This window comes from Nerophis lumbriciformis, linkage group LG05 (genome assembly GCF_033978685.3).
Source record: "Nerophis lumbriciformis linkage group LG05, RoL_Nlum_v2.1, whole genome shotgun sequence".
Classification (NCBI taxonomy): domain Eukaryota; kingdom Metazoa; phylum Chordata; class Actinopteri; order Syngnathiformes; family Syngnathidae; genus Nerophis; species Nerophis lumbriciformis.
Window position 1 is genome coordinate 8673028 of NC_084552.2, and position 16690 is coordinate 8689717.

The 16690-nt window shown below is 40.3% G+C and overlaps 1 protein-coding gene across 7 annotated transcripts in view; it reads right to left on the minus strand.

Moving 5' to 3' along the window:
- Positions 1-16690, minus strand: part of celf2 (cugbp, Elav-like family member 2) — a 465802-nt gene that overhangs the window by 47671 nt on the left and 401441 nt on the right. For all 7 annotated transcript variants that reach the window (XR_009815324.2, XM_061961318.2, XM_061961317.2 and 4 more), the window contains 2 exons: positions 13366-13527; positions 7248-7311 (listed from right to left, as the gene is read on the minus strand). Coding sequence is in view for 6 of the 7 variants with exons in the window: in XM_061961318.2 (XP_061817302.1) it covers positions 7248-7311; positions 13366-13527 (226 nt within the window). In the remaining variant the exon portion in view is untranslated. The remainder of the gene's footprint in view (positions 1-7247; positions 7312-13365; positions 13528-16690) is intronic.

Here is a 16690-nt window from a genome sequence, read left to right on the forward strand (position 1 = left end):
ATGTCGACTCTCATGCTCACTCATTTTCCCATGTCTACTCTCATGTTCTCATGTCCATTATCATTGTCCCATGTCCACTCTCATGTTCTCATGTCCACTATCATTTTCCCATATCTACTCTCATGTTCTCATGTCTCTCATGTCTATTATCATTTTTCCATGTCCACACTCATGTTCTCATGTCTCTCATGGCCAATATCATTTTCCCATGTCCACTGTCATGTTCTCATGTCCACTATAATTGTCCCATATCTACTCTCATGTTCTCATGTCTCTCATGTCATTATCATTTTCCCATGTCCACACTCATGTTCTCATGTCTCTCATGTCCATTATCATTTTCCCATGTCCACACTCATGTTCTCATGTCTCTCATGGCCAATATCATTTTCCCATGTCTACTCTCATGTTCTCATGTCCATTATCATTTTCCCATGTCCACTCTCATGTTCCCATGTCCACTATCATTTTCCCATATCTACGCTCATGTTCTCATGTCTCTCATGTCCATTATAATTTTCCCATATCCACACTCATGTTCTCATGTCTCTCATGGCCAATATCATTGTCCCATGTCCACTGTCATGTTCTCATGTCCACTATAATCTTCCCATGTCTACTCTCACGTTCTGTCTCTCATGTCCACTATAATTTTCCCATGTCTACTCTCATGTTCTCATGTCCACTATAATTTTCCCATATCTACTCTCATGTTCTCATGTCTCTCATGTCCATTATCATTTTCCCATGTCCACACTCATGTTCTCATGTCTCTCATGGCCAATATAATTTTCCCATGTCCACTCTCATGTTCTCATGTCCACTATCATTTTCCCATATCTACTCTCATGTTCTCATGTCTCTCATGTCCATTATCATTTTCCCATGTCCACACTCATGTTCTCATGTCTCTCATGGTCAATATCATTTTCCCATGTCCACTCTCATGTTCTCATGTCCACTATCATTTTCCCATATCTACTCTCATGTTCTCATGTCTCTCATGTGCATTATCATTTTCCCATGTCCACACTCATGTTCTCATGTCTCTCATGGCCAATATCATTTTCCCATGTCCACACTCATGTTCTCATGTCTCTCATGGCCAATATAATTTTCCCATGTCCACTCTCATGTTCTCATGTCCACTATAATTTTCCCATATCTACTCTCATGTTCTCATGTCTCTCATGTCCATTATCATTTTCCCATGTCCACACTCATGTTCTCATGTCTCTCATGGCCAATATCATTTTCCCATGTCCACTCTCATGTTCTCATGTCCACTATCATTTTCCCATATCTACTCTCATGTTCTCATGTCTCTCATGACCATTATAATTTTCCCATGTCCACTCTCATGTTCTCATGTCCACTATCATTTTCCCATATCTACTCTCATGTTCTCATGTCCATTATCATTTTCCCATGTCCACACTCATGTTCTCATGTCTCTAATGGCCAATATCATTGTCCCATGTCCACTGTCATGTTCTCATGTCCATTATAATTTTGCCATGTCTACTCTCACGTTCTGTCTCTCATGTCCACTATAATTTTCCCATGTCTACTCTCATGTTCTCATGTCTCTCATGTCCACTATAATTTTCCCATATCTACTCTCATGTTCTCATGTCTCTCATGTCCATTATCATTTTCCCATGTCCACACTCATGTTCTCATGTCTCTCATGGCCAATATAATTTTCCCATGTCCACTCTCATGTTCTCATGTCCACTATCATTTTCCCATATCTACTCTCATGTTCTCATGTCCATGATCATTTTCCCATGTCCACACTCATGTTCTCATGTCTCTCATGGCCAATATCATTTTCCCATGTCCACTCTCATGTTCTCATGTCCACTATCATTTTCCCATATCTACTCTCATGTTCTCATGTCTCTCATGTCCATTATCATTTTCCCATGTCCACACTCATGTTCTCATGGCCAATATCATTGTCCCATGTCCACTGTCATGTTCTCATGTCCACTATAATTTTCCCATGTCTACTCTCACGTTCTGTCTCTCATGTCCACTATAATTTTCCCATGTCTACTCTCATGTTCTCATGTCTCTCATGTCCACTATAATTTTCCCATATCTACTCTCATGTTCTCATGTCTCTCATGTCCATTATCATTTTCCCATGTCCACACTCATGTTCTCATGTCTCTCATAGCCAATATAATTTTCCCATGTCCACTCTCATGTTCTCATGTCCACTATCATTTTCCCATGTCTACTCTCATGTTCTCATGTCTCTCATGTCCATTATCATTTTCCCATGTCCACACTCATGTTCTCATGTCTCTCATGGCCAATATCATTTTCCCATGTCCACTCTCATGTTCTCATGTCCACTATCATTTTCCCATGTCTACTCTCATGTTCTCATGTCTCTCATGTCCACTATCATTTTCCCATGTCCACACTCATGTTCTCATGTCTCTCATGGCCAATATTATTTCCCATGTCCACTGTCATGTTCTCATGTCCACTATAATTGTCCCGTATCTACTCTCATGTTCTCATGTCTCTCATGTCCATTATCATTTTCCCATGTCCACACTCATGTTCTCATGTCTCTCATGGCCAATATCATTGTCCCATGTCCACTGTCATGTTCTCATGTCCACTATAATTTTCCCATGTCTACTCTCACGTTCTGTCTCTCATGTCCACTATAATTTTCTCATGTCTACTCTCATGTTCTCATGTCCACTATAATTTTCCCATATCTACTCTCATGTTCTCATGTCTCTCATGTCCATTATCATTTTCCCATGTCCACACTCATGTTCTCATGTCTCTCATGGCCAATATAATTTTCCCATGTCCACTCTCATGTTCTCATGTCCACTATCATTTTCCCATATCTACTCTCATGTTCTCATGTCTCTCATGTCCATTATCATTTTCCCATGTCCACACTCATGTTCTCATGTCTCTCATGGCCAATATCATTTTCCCATGTCCACTCTCATGTTCTCATGTCCACTATCATTTTCCCATATCCACTCTCATGTTCTCATGTCTCTCATGACCATTATAATTTTCCCATGTCCACTCTCATGTTCTCATGTCCACTATCATTTTCCCATATCGACTCTCATGTTCTCATGTCTCTCATGTCCATTATCATTTTCCCATGTCCACACTCATGTTCTCATGTCTCTAATGGCCAATATCATTGTCCCATGTCCACTGTCATGTTCTCATGTCCATTATAATTTTCCCATGTCTACTCTCACGTTCTGTTTCTCATGTCCACTATCATTTTCCCATGTCTACTCTCATGTTCTCATGTCTCTCATGGCCACTATCATTTTCCCATTTCCACTCTCATGTTCTCAGGCTCACTATCATTTTCCCAAGTCCACTATTCTTTTCCCATGTCTACTCTCACGGTCTGTCTCTCATGTCCACTATCATTTTCCCATGTCTACTCTCATGTTCTCATGTCCACTATCATGTTCCTATGTCTACTCTCATGTTCTCATGTCTCTCATGTCCACTATCATTTTCCTATGTCCACTCTCATGTTCTCATGTCCACTATAATTTTCCTATGTCTACTCTCATGTTCTCATGTCTCTCATGTCCACTATCATTTTCCTATGTCTACTCTCATGTTCTCATGTCCACTATAATTTTCCTATGTCTACTCTCATGTTCTCATGTCTCTCATGTCCACTATCATTTTCCTATGTGTACTCTCATGTTCTCATGTTCTCATGTCCACTATCATTTTCCTATGTCTACTCTCATGTTCTCATGTCTCTCATGTCCACTATCATTTTCCTATGTCTACTCTCATGTTCTCATGTCCACTATCATTTTCCCATGTCTACTCTCATGTTCTCATGTCCACTATCATGTTCCTATGTCTACTCTCATGTTCTCATGTCTCTCATGTCCTCTATCATTTTCCTATGTCCACTCTCATGTTCTCATGTCCACTATAATTTTCCTATGTCTACTCTCATGTTCTCATGTCTCTCATGTCCACTATCATTTTCCTATGTCTACTCTCATGTTCTCATGTCCACTATAATTTTCCTATGTCTACTCTCATGTTCTCATGTCTCTCATGTCCACTATCATTTTCCTATGTCTACTCTCATGTTCTCATGTTCTCATGTCCACTATCATTTTCCTATGTCTACTCTCATGTTCTCATGTCTACTATCATTTTCCTATGTCTACTCTCATGTTCTCATGTCCACTATCATTTTCCCATGTCTACTCTCATGTTCTCATGTCCACTCTCATGTTGTCATGTCTCTCATGTGTGCCCCTTCCTCCCAGCATGTCAACCTATTTTTTCCAAGAATGTGTGAGGAAGCAGCGTGAATTAGCGTGTGACTGTGTGTGTGTGAGTGTGTGACTGTGTGTGTGTGTGTGTGTGTGTGTGTGTGTGTGTGTGAGTGTGTGTGTGTGTGTGTGTGTGTGTGTGACTGTGTGTGTGTGTGTGTGTGTATCATCCCATTGAAGGCCCATGATGTGTTGTAAGAGCAGATGCCGCTCAGCGTCTCTCTCGCCAATGGCTGGTGCACAGATGGGACGAGCGAGCGGCAGATCCTCGGACTCGCTTCCAAAAGCTTGGTTTTTTTTTGCCAGCAGTGAAGACGGCGGGAAAGGAGAGATGAGAGATGAGACTCCAAGAATCTGGCGAGGAGTTTAGTGCAATAAAACACCTTTTCTTTCAGCAGGAAGTGTGATTGTTGAGGGGCGGCGTGCAAAGAAAGAGCTTGGAAATAAATAGCAGGTGACATTTGCAGAGAAGACAAGAAGTTCTGAAGGACACTCAAGTGGGTCTCAGATGGAGTACTTCCATCAGTATACTTCTTCAGGTATACTGAAGGAATACTACCATCACTACACTTTAAGAAGTATACTGACAGAATACTTCCATCAGTACACTTTAAGAAGCATACTGATAGAATACTTCCATCAGTACACTTTAAGAAGTATACTGACAGAATACTTCCATCAGTACACTTTAAGAAGTAGACCGATGGATTTTCTACACCTACAAATTTAGGTGTAGAAAACATAAGTGTGAATGTTCGGAGCATTCACACAAAAATAATTTAAAAAAAATAAAATAAATAATAATAATAATAATAATAATAATAATAAATATATGAATTTAGGTGTAGAAAACATAATGTATGTGTGAATGTTTGGAGCATTCATACAAAAATAATAATAATAATAATAAATAGATGAATTTAGGTGTAGCAAACATATGTGTGAATGTTTGGAGCATTCACACAATAATAATAATAGTAATAATAATAATAATAATAATAATAATAATAAATAGATGGATTTAGGTGGAGCAAACATATGTGTGAATGTTTGGAGCATTCACACAATAATAATAATAATAATAATAATAAATAGATTAATTTAGGTGTAGAAAACATAAGTGTGAATGTTTGGAGCATTCCCACAATAATAATAATAATAATAATAATAATAATAAATACATTAATTTAGGTGTAGAAAACATGTGTGAATGTTTGGAGCATTCCCACAAAAATAATAATAATAATAATAATAATAATAATAATAAATATATGAATTTAGGTGTAGAAAACATATGTGTGAACGTTTGGAGCATTCACACAATAATAATAATAGTAATAATAATAATAATAATAATAAATAGATGGATTTAGGTGTGGTAAACATATGTGTGAATGTTTGGAGCATTCACACAATAATAATAATAGTAATAATAATAATAATTATAATAAATAGATGAATTTAGGTGTAGAAAACATAAGTGTGAATGTTTGGAGCATTCCCACAATAATAATAATAATAATAATAATAATAATAAATACATTAATTTAGGTGTAGAAAACATGTGTGAATGTTTGGAGCATTCCCACAAAAATAATAATAATAATAATAATAATAATAAATATATGAATTTAGGTGTAGAAAACATATGTGTGAACTTTTGGAGCATTCACACAATAATAATAATAATAATAATAATAATAATGATAATAATAATATTAATAATAAATATATGAATTTGTGTAGAAAACATATGTGTGAATGTTTGGAGCATTCCCACAAAAATAATAATAATAAATATATGAATTTAGGTGTAGAAAACATATGTGTGAATGTTTGGAGCATTCACACAATAATAATAATAGTAATAATAATAATAATAATAATAAATAGATGGATTTAGGTGTAGCAAACATATGTGTGAATGTTTGGAGCATTCACACAATAATAATAATAGTAATAATAATAATAATAATAATAATAATAAATAGATGGATTTAGGTGGAGCAAACATATGTGTGAATGTTTGGAGCATTCACACAATAATAATAATAACAATAATAATAATAATAATAATAATAAATAGATTAATTTAGGTGTAGAAAACATAAGTGTGAATGTTTGGAGCATTCCCACAATAATAATAATAATAAATTAATTAATTTAGGTGTAGAAAACATATGTGTGAATGTTTGGAGCATTCACACAACAACAATAATAATAATAATAATAATAATAATAATAATAAATAGATGAATTTAGGTGAAGAAAACCTGTGTGAATGTTTGGAGCATTCACACAATAATACTAATACTAATAATAATAATAATAAATAGATGAATTTAGGTGAAGAAAACATATGTGTGAATGTTTGGAGCATTCACACAATTATATATCTAATGAATAGTGAATTCATTTGAACTTGTCATGGGCCAATAAAAAACATACTTTGGCCCCCCTGACACAGATAGATGGACCACCCTCAATCGTCGCCATCTTATCAGCGAGGGAGGAAGTCATTTTGAGTGGAATGGCGGCCGGGGAGCAACCGGCAGGAAGAAGAGATTCATTATTGCCGGCATCTTAAGTGCAGTAAGAAGTCTTTTTTAGCAACATGCTAATCCTGCTGAAGATGGAGACCCATCGCAAGCATCCTTCTTCTCCTCCGGTGTGATGGATGACGGCCTGACAAGCTGCCGCTACATGCTCAGGGGCTAGTTTCCTGTCGGGCCTCATTACCAGATCAAGACAAATCTTAGCGCGGCTTCATAAATCTTGGGGGCAAAGACCTTCATTTGCTATGCTCTTTGTGCTCCCTCACTACCAACAACAACAACAACAACAAGAAAAAGAAGAAGAAGAAGAAGAAAAAGAAGAAGAAGAAGAAGAAGAAGAAGAAGAAGAAGAAAGGAGATCAACTGGACTCACCGGCCATCTGCTGGATCCCGCTGAAGGCCCCCAGGTTGCCAGAGGACGTGGCCTGCTGGAGCAACTGTGGGGAGGAAGAGGAGCAGAAGAAGGTGAGCCAGCTGAGATGATGCAAACCTCAGCAGCAAAGCTCTCATCTCGCCCGCTAATTAGATTTGAAAACAAAAGTGGAACACTGATGCCGTCAGAAAAGTCATCCTTCAAAGGCTGCAATCTACAGCAAATTACCATCTCCTTCCCATTGTGCTCTGCTGGAATCTTTTCTGGGAGCAGACACATTCTCTTCAGACTTTTTGTCGCTAAAAATATCACAATAGAAGAACCAGCATCAGGCTAGCTGCTAATTGCACTCATCTCACTCACTGAAGACCACTTTCACAAGTATTTTTATTTAACTTCTTCTTAGTCTAGTGCAGTGTTTTTCAACCTTATTTTAGGCAAGGCATGTTTTTTTTCATGAAAAATTTAATTTTGTTTTTTTTCATTAAAAAAAATCTGTTTTTTCCCCGTTTTTTTTCATTAAAAATCTGTTTTTCCCCCACGTTTTTTTCATTAAATAAATACATTTATAGTTTTTTTCATTAAAAAAAAAAATCATTTTTTTCCGTTTTTCCCCCAAGTTTTTTACATAAAAAAAAAAAATCAAATTTCCGTTTTTTTCATTTAAAAAAATCTGTTTTTTCGTTTTTTCCCCACGTTTTTTTCATTATAAAATCAATTTTTCGTTTTTTTCATTAAAAAAAATCTGTTTTTTTCTGTTTTTTTCCAAGTTTTTTCATAAAAAAATACAGAGGCATGCCACCAGCAGAAAATGTTAAAAAAAGAAACTCCACCAGTGCGTTATTTTGAGTTTGTTGGTGTTTTCTTGTGTGTAGTGCTTTAGTTCTTGTCTTGTGCTGTTATTTTGGTGGCCCTTCCTGTTTTGTTGGTGTTTTTTTCTGTAGCAGCTTCATGTCTTTTTTTCATTAAAAAATCTTTTTTTTTTTTCATTAAAAAATTAATTTTTCGTTTTTTTCATTAAAAAAATCTGTTTTTTTCCCCGTTTTTTTTCATAAAAAAATCTATTTTTAATTTTTTTCATTAAAAAATCAGTTATTTTCATTAAAAAAATCAGTTTTTTTCATAAAAAAATCAGGGTTTTTTTTCATTAAAAATCTGTTTTTTCATTAAAAATCTGTTTTTTTCATTAAAAATCTGTTTTTTTCATTAAAAAAAATCTGTTTTTTTCATTAAAAAAAATCTGTTTTTTTCATTAAAAAATCTGTTTTTTTCCAACTTTTTTTTCATAAAAAAATCTGTTTTTTTCATTTAAAAAAAAAATCAATTTTTCGTTTTTTTCATTACAACATTTTTTTTCCTATTTTTTTCTACGTTTTTTTCCATTAAAAAATCTATTTTTCACTTTTTTCATTAAAAAAATCTGTTTTTTTCCCGTTTTTTTTTCCACATTTCTATTCATGAAAAAATACAGAGGCACACCACCAGCAGAAAACAATAAAAAATGAAACTCCACCAGGTCGTCGTGCCTTATTTTGAGTTGGTTGGTGTTTCTTGTGTGTAGTGCTTTAGTTCTTGTCTTGCGCTGTTATTTTGGTGACCCTTCCTGTTTTGTTGGTGTTTTCCTGTAGCAGTTTCATGTCTTTTTTGCATTAAAAAATATGTTTTTTTTCTGGGTTTTTTTTCCACGTTTTTTTCATTAAAAAATTATTTTTTTTTAGTTTTTTTCATTAAAAAAATCTGTTTTTTTCCGTTTTTTTCATTAAAAAATACATTTTTCGTTTTTTTCATTAAAAAATTCATTTTTCCCCACATTTTTTTCATAAAAAATACAGAGGCACAGCACTAGCAGAAAAGGTTAAAAAATGAAACTCCACCAGGAATGACACCTGGTTCAAACCCAGGAATGAGGCCTGGTTCAAACACAGGAATGAGGCCTGGTTCAAACCCAGGAATGAGACCTGGTTCAAACCCAGGAGTGAGACCTGGTTCAAACCCAGGAGTGAGACCTGGTTCAAACCCAGGAATGAGACCTGGTTCAAACCCAGGAATGAGACCTGGTTCAAACCCAGGAGTGAGGCCTGGTTCAAACCCAGGAATGAGACCTGGTTCAAACCCAGGAGTGAGACCTGGTTCAAACCCAGGAGTGAGACCTGGTTCAAACCCAGGAATGAGACCTGGTTCAAACCCAGGAATGAGACCTGGTTCAAACCCAGGAATGAGACCTTGTTCAAACCCAGGAGTGAGACCTGGTTCAAACCCAGGAATGAGACCTGCTTCAAACCCAGGAATGAGACCTGGTTCAAACCCAGGAGTGACACCTGGTTCAAACCCAGGAGTGAGACCTGCTTCAAACCCAGGAGTGAGACCTGCTTCAAACCCAGGAATGAGACCTGGTTCAAACCCAGGAGTGAGACCTGGTTCAAACCCAGGAGTGAGACCTGCTTCAAACCCAGAAGTGAGACCTGCTTCAAACCCAGGAGTGAGATCTGGTTCAGACCCAGGAGTGAGACCTGGTTCAAAGCCAGGAATGAGACCTGCTTCAAACCCAGGAATGAGACCTGGTTCAAAGCTAGGAATGAGACCTGCTTCAAACCCAGAAATGAGACCTGGTTCAAAGCCAGGAATGAGACCTGCTTCAAACCCAGGAATGAGACCTGCTTCAAACCCAGGAATGAGACCTGCTTCAAACCCAGGAATGAGACCTGGTTCAAAGCCAGGAATGAGACCTGGTTCAAACACAGGAATGAGACCTGGTTCAAACCCAGGAGTGAGACCTGGTTTAAACCCAGGAGTGAGACCTAGTTCAAACCCAGGAATGAGACCTGATTCAAACCCAGGAATGAGACCTGCTTCAAACCCAGGAATGAGACCTGGTTCAAAGCCAGGAATGAGACCTTCTTCAAACCCAGAAATGAGACCTGGTTCAAAGCCAGGAATGAGACCTGCTTCAAACCCAGGAATGAGACCTGCTTCAAACCCAGGAATGAGACCTGCTTCAAACCCAGGAATGAGACCTGGTTCAAACCCAGGAATGAGACCTGTTTCAAAGCCAGGAGTGAGACCCGGTTCAAACCCAGGAATGAGACCTGCTTCAAACCCAGGAATGAGACCTGCTTCAAACCCAGGAGTGAGACCTGCTTCAAACCCAGGAATGAGACCTGGTTCAAACCCAGGAATGAGACCTGCTTCAAACCCAGGAGTGAGACCTGGTTCAAACCCAGGAATGAGACCTGGTTCAAAGCCAGGAGTGAGACCCGGTTCAAACCCAGGAGTGAGACTTGCTTCAAACCCAGGAATGAGACCTGCTTCAAACCCAGGAGTGAGACCTGCTTCAAACCCAGGAGTGAGACCTGGTTCAAAGCCAGGAGTGAGACCCGGTTCAAACCCAGGAGTGAGACTTGCTTCAAACCCAGGAGTGAGACTTGCTTCAAACCCAGGAATGAGACCTGCTTCAAACCCAGGAGTGAGACCTGCTTCAAACCCAGGAGTGAGACCTGGTTCAAAGCCAGGAGTGAGACCTGGTTCAAACCCAGGAATGAGACCTGGTTCAAAGCCAGGAGTGAGACCCGGTTCAAACCCAGGAATGAGACCTGCTTCAAACCCAGGAATGAGACCTGCTTCAAACCCAGGAGTGAGACCTGCTTCAAACCCAGGAATGAGACCTGGTTCAAACCCAGGAATGAGACCTGGTTCAAACCCAGGAGTGAGACCTGGTTCAAACCCAGGAATGAGACCTGGTTCAAAGCCAGGAGTGAGACCCGGTTCAAACCCAGGAGTGAGACTTGCTTCAAACCCAGGAATGAGACCTGCTTCAAACCCAGGAGTGAGACCTGCTTCAAACCCAGGAATGAGACCTGGTTCAAACCCAGGAGTGAGACCTGGTTCAAACCCAGGAGTGAGACCTGCTTCAAACCCAGGAGTGAGACCTGCTTCAAACCCAGGAGTGAGATCTGGTTCAAACCCAGGAGTGAGACCTGGTTCAAAGCCAGGAATGAGACCTGCTTCAAACCCAGGAATGAGACCTGGTTCAAAGCTAGGAATGAGACCTGCTTCAAACCCAGAAATGAGACCTGGTTCAAAGCCAGGAATGAGACCTGCTTCAAACCCAGGAATGAGACCTGCTTCAAACCCAGGAATGAGACCTGCTTCAAACCCAGGAATGAGACCTGGTTCAAACCCAGGAATGAGACCTGCTTCAAAGCCAGGAATGAGACCTGGTTCAAACACAGGACTGAGACCTGGTTCAAACACAGGAATGAGACCTGGTTCAAACCCAGGAGCGAGACCTGGTTTAAACCCAGGAGTGAGACCTGGTTTAAACCCAGGAGTGAGACCTAGTTCAAACCCAGGAATGAGACCTGGTTCAAACCCAGGAGTGAGACCTGGTTCAAACACAGGAATGAGACCTGGTTCAAACCCAGGAGTGAGACCTGGTTTAAACCCAGGAGTGAGACCTAGTTCAAACCCAGGAATGAGACCTGGTTCAAACCCAGGAGTGAGACCTGGTTCAAACCCAGGAATGAGACCTGGTTCAAAGCCAGGAATGAGACCTGGTTCAAAGCCAGGAATGAGACCTGGTTCAAACACAGGTCTGAGACCTGCTTCAAACCCAGGAATGAGACCTGCTTCAAACCCAGGAATGAGACCTGGTTCAAACCCAGGAATGAGACCTGGTTCAAACCCAGGAGTGAGACCTGGTTCAAACCCAGGAGTGAGATCTGGTTCAAACCCAGGAATGAGACCTGGTTCAAAGCCAGGAGTGAGACCCGGTTCAAACCCAGGAATGAGACCTGCTTCAAACCCAGGAGTGAGATCTGGTTCAAACCCAGGAATGAGACCTGGTTCAAACCCAGAAATGAGACCTGGTTCAAAAACAGGAATGAGACCTGCTTCAAACCCAGGAATGAGACCTGCTTCAAACCCAGGAATGAGACCTGCTTCAAACCCAGGAATGAGACCTGGTTCAAAGCCAGGAATGAGACCTGGTTCAAACACAGGACTGAGACCTGGTTCAAACACAGGAATGAGACCTGGTTCAAACCCAGGAGTGAGACCTGGTTTAAACCCAGGAGTGAGACCTAGTTCAAACCCAGGAATGAGACCTGATTCAAACCCAGGAATGAGACCTGCTTCAAACCCAGGAATGAGACCTGGTTCAAAGCCAGGAATGAGACCTTCTTCAAACCCAGAAATGAGACCTGGTTCAAAGCCAGGAATGAGACCTGCTTCAAACCCAGGAATGAGACCTGCTTCAAACCCAGGAATGAGACCTGCTTCAAACCCAGGAATGAGACCTGGTTCAAACCCAGGAATGAGACCTGCTTCAAAGCCAGGAATGAGACCTGGTTCAAACACAGGACTGAGACCTGGTTCAAACACAGGAATGAGACCTGGTTCAAACCCAGGAGTGAGACCTGGTTTAAACCCAGGAGTGAGACCTAGTTCAAACCCAGGAATGAGACCTGGTTCAAACCCAGGAGTGAGACCTGGTTCAAACCCAGGAGTGAGATCTGGTTCAAACCCAGGAGTGAGACCTGGTTCAAAGCCAGGAGTGAGACCCGGTTCAAACCCAGGAGTGAGACTTGCTTCAAACCCAGGAATGAGACCTGCTTCAAACCCAGGAGTGAGACCTGCTTCAAAGCCAGGAGTGAGACCTGGTTCAAACCCAGGAGTGAGACCTGGTTCAAACCCAGGAGTGAGACCTGGTTCAAAGCCAGGAGTGAGACCTGGTTCAAAGCCAGTCTTAAGTTGTTGTGTCTTCATTGTCTTTTTCCTAGATGACTTTCTTCCATCCTCTAATTGGATCAACCCAAGAGTGGAGAAATGTGTTTTTGTGAAGCTGCTCATTTGGAAAGTAGCAGGTCTGAGTGGTGGACTTGACATAAAGACCACGGTGACAAATCTCCCGAGTGGACAAACGAGCGAGCTAACGAGGGACGTTGCCGCCACTTTATTGCTCCGCGGCGCACCCAGACTGGAAATACTCAAACTTTAATGACGCTCCTAAAATGACTCTCATTTCTCTCTTATTTGGTGTCTAATTTGGGAAAGCTTGGCGCTTTGGTTGTCACGGCAACCCCGTTAGAGAAGTCTCGTCCTGCGACGGCGCGCTCCTTACCGCCAGATACTGCGGGGTGAGGCCCCCCAGGCCCGTCAGGCTGCCCCAGGTGGTGGCGCTGTTGAGCTGCTGCATCTGCTGGGCCAGCTGCTGCTGCAGGCGCCGCTGCTCTTTGTCCTTCTGCGTGTCGGCAAACTTCACCACGATGGGAGACGAGCAGCCCTGGGGAGGAGGAGAAGGGCGCCAAATGAAGACGAGTGGGGGGGGGAAAAAAAGGAACAAAAGAAGACAAAGCAAAGCAGAGCAGAGAAAAAAGCTTCAAAGGAGACACAAATCACTTGTGTGACTGATGAACGCACGCAGGGGTGTGTGGGTGGGCTAGGGGGCGGGGCTAAACTCGGGCTGGATCACATGACACAAATGAATCATGTGACTCCCAGTCTGTGGAACGCTCTCCCTGACCACCTGAGGGCACCACAGACTGTGAATGCTTTTAAAAAAGGCTTTTTTTTTTTTTTTTTTTCAGATATATGCGTGCGAGTTCCAGTTGTTAGGCTGTTCTAGTTTTTATTTTTATTATCTTTTTATTTATTTATTTTTTAATACACTGTAGCACTTTAAGGTTGTTTGCTCAATGTAAAGTACTTTTACAAATAAAATCTATTATTATTATTATTCTTTCCACAAGGATCCAGTTCGTCTCCTGGTCCAGCCATACAGGTCACACTGAGGGTGGCCGTATAAACAAGTTTAACACTGTTACAACTATGCGCCACACTGTGAACCCACACCAAACAAGAATGACAAACACATTTCGGGAGAACGTCCGCACTGTAACACAACAGAACAAATACCCAGAACCCCTTGCAGCACTAACTCTTCCGGGACGCTACAAAATACACCCCACGCTCACCTCAACCCCGCCCGCCCACCCAACCTCCTCATGCTCTCTCAGGGAGATGTCCCAAATTCCAAGCTGCTGTTTTGAGGCATGTTAAAAAAAATAATGCACTTTGTGACTTCAATAATAAATATGGCAGTGCCATGTTGGCATTTTTTTTCCATAACTTGAGTTGATTTATTTTGGAAAACCTTGTTACATTGTTTAATGCATCCAGTGGAGCATCACAACAAAATTAGGCATAATAATGTGTTCATTCCACCACTGTATATATCGGTATCATTGATATCAGAATAATTAAGAGGTAGACAATATCGGAATATCGGCAAAAAAGCCATTATCGGACATCTCCACTCACAAGTAAAAAACTACTTTTTTTAAAGTAATCATTTCTTATTTCAAGCATGAAAAAAAAAAAAAATCTAGACTTTGACACAAATATGTCAATCAATCAATCAATCAATGTTTATTTATATAGCCCTAAATCAAGTGTCTCAAAGGGCTGCACAAGCCACAACGACATCCTCGGTACAAAGCCCACATAAGGGCAAGGAAAAACTCACCCCAGTGGGACGTCGATGTGAATGACTATGAGAAACCTTGGAGAGGACCGCATATGTCTCATAATTAAAACAGATGACAGCCAAATGGACTTTGCTGTTTTATTTTCAATGAAACAATAGAAAATAGGTACTCATATAGTAGTACAGTTGGCACAGTACAGTAAACTGACAGTTAATATTTAAACATTTCACATGTCTAACAATTTTGAACAGAAATGGTTCATGCACATTCAGATTAATTCTTCAAAATTACAATAAAAAAATGTTTTGGCCGGGGGCCGGGCTGTATATATGCGCACTAATTGACTGAAAGAGCACACACTTGGCGTGATGATGTCATGTTATCCATGGAAAAATGCATTTTTAGACAATATGATTTGCCTGAGCGGCTAGGAGACCCCGAGAGTAACAAGCGCTTGCCTTGTTGCCTTTCCATTAAGAACAATAAATTAGTAAAGTAAATGTAATGCCGAGCGCATATCATTATGTCAAGATAATGGCACTAGCATTTACTTCATTTAAGAATATTTTTCAACATATTGATCAAAAAGGTCTCTTTTTTTTTCTACCAAGAAAAGTGCACTTGTGATTAGTGAGAATATACTTATTTTAACCTCTTAAGGCCCAAACTGTTTGTTTACAAGCTTTTATTATTTCTCTTTACTATTTGGGCTTATTGGACCCTAATTACAAACCCCGTTTCCATATGAGTTGGGAAATTGTGTTAGATGTAAATATAAACGGAATACAATGATTTGCAAATCCTTTTCAACCCATATTCAGTTGAATATGCTACAAAGACAACATATTTGATGTTCAAACTCATAAACTTTATTTTTTTTTTGCAAATAATAATTAACTTAGAATTTCATGGCTGCAACACGTGCCAAAGTAGTTGGGAAAGGGCATGTTCACCACTGTGTTACATGGCCGTTCCTTTTAACAACACTCAGTAAACGTTTGGGAACTGAGGAGACACATTTTTGAAGCTTCTCAGGTGGAATTCTTTCCCATTCTTGCTTGATGTACAGCTTAAGTTGTTCAACAGTCTCCCTTCTCATATTTTAGCCTTCACACATTTTCAATGTCTGGACTACAGGCAGGTCAGTCTAGTACCCGCACTCTTTTACTATGAAGCCACGTTGATGTAACACGTGGCTTGGCATTGTCTTGCTGAAATAAGCAGGGGCGTCCATGGTAACGTTGCTTGGATGGCAACATATGTTGCTCCAAAAGCTGTATGTACCTTTCAGCATTAATGGTGCCTTCACAGATGTGTAAGTTACCCATGTCTTGGGCACTAATACACCCCCATACCATCACACATGCTGGCTTTTGCACTTTGCGCCTATAACAATCCGGATGGCTCTTTTCCTCTTTGGTCCGGAGGACACCACGTCCACAGTTTCCAAAAACAATTTGAAATGTGGACTCGTCAGACCACAGAACACTTTTCCACTTTGTATCAGTCCATCTTAGATGAGCTAAGGCCCAGCGAAGCCGACGGCGTTTCTGGGTGTTGTTGATAAACAGTTTCCGCCTTGCATAGGAGAGTTTTAACTTGCACTTACAGATGTAGCGACCAACTGTAGTTACTGACAGTGGGTTTCTGAAGTGTTCCTGAGCCCATGTGGTGATATCCTTTACACACTGATGTCGCTTGTTGATGCAGTACAGCCTGAGGGATCGAAGGTCACGGGCATAGCTGCTTACGTGCAGTGATTTCTCCAGATTCTCTGAACCCTTTGATGATATTACGGAGCGTAGATGGTGAAATCCCTAAATTCCTTGCAATAGCTGCTTGAGAAAGGTTTTTCTTAAACTGTTCAACAATTTGCTCACGCATTTGTTGACAAAGTGGTGACCCTCGCCCCATCCTTGTTTGTGAATGACTGAGCATTTCATGGAATCTACTTTTATA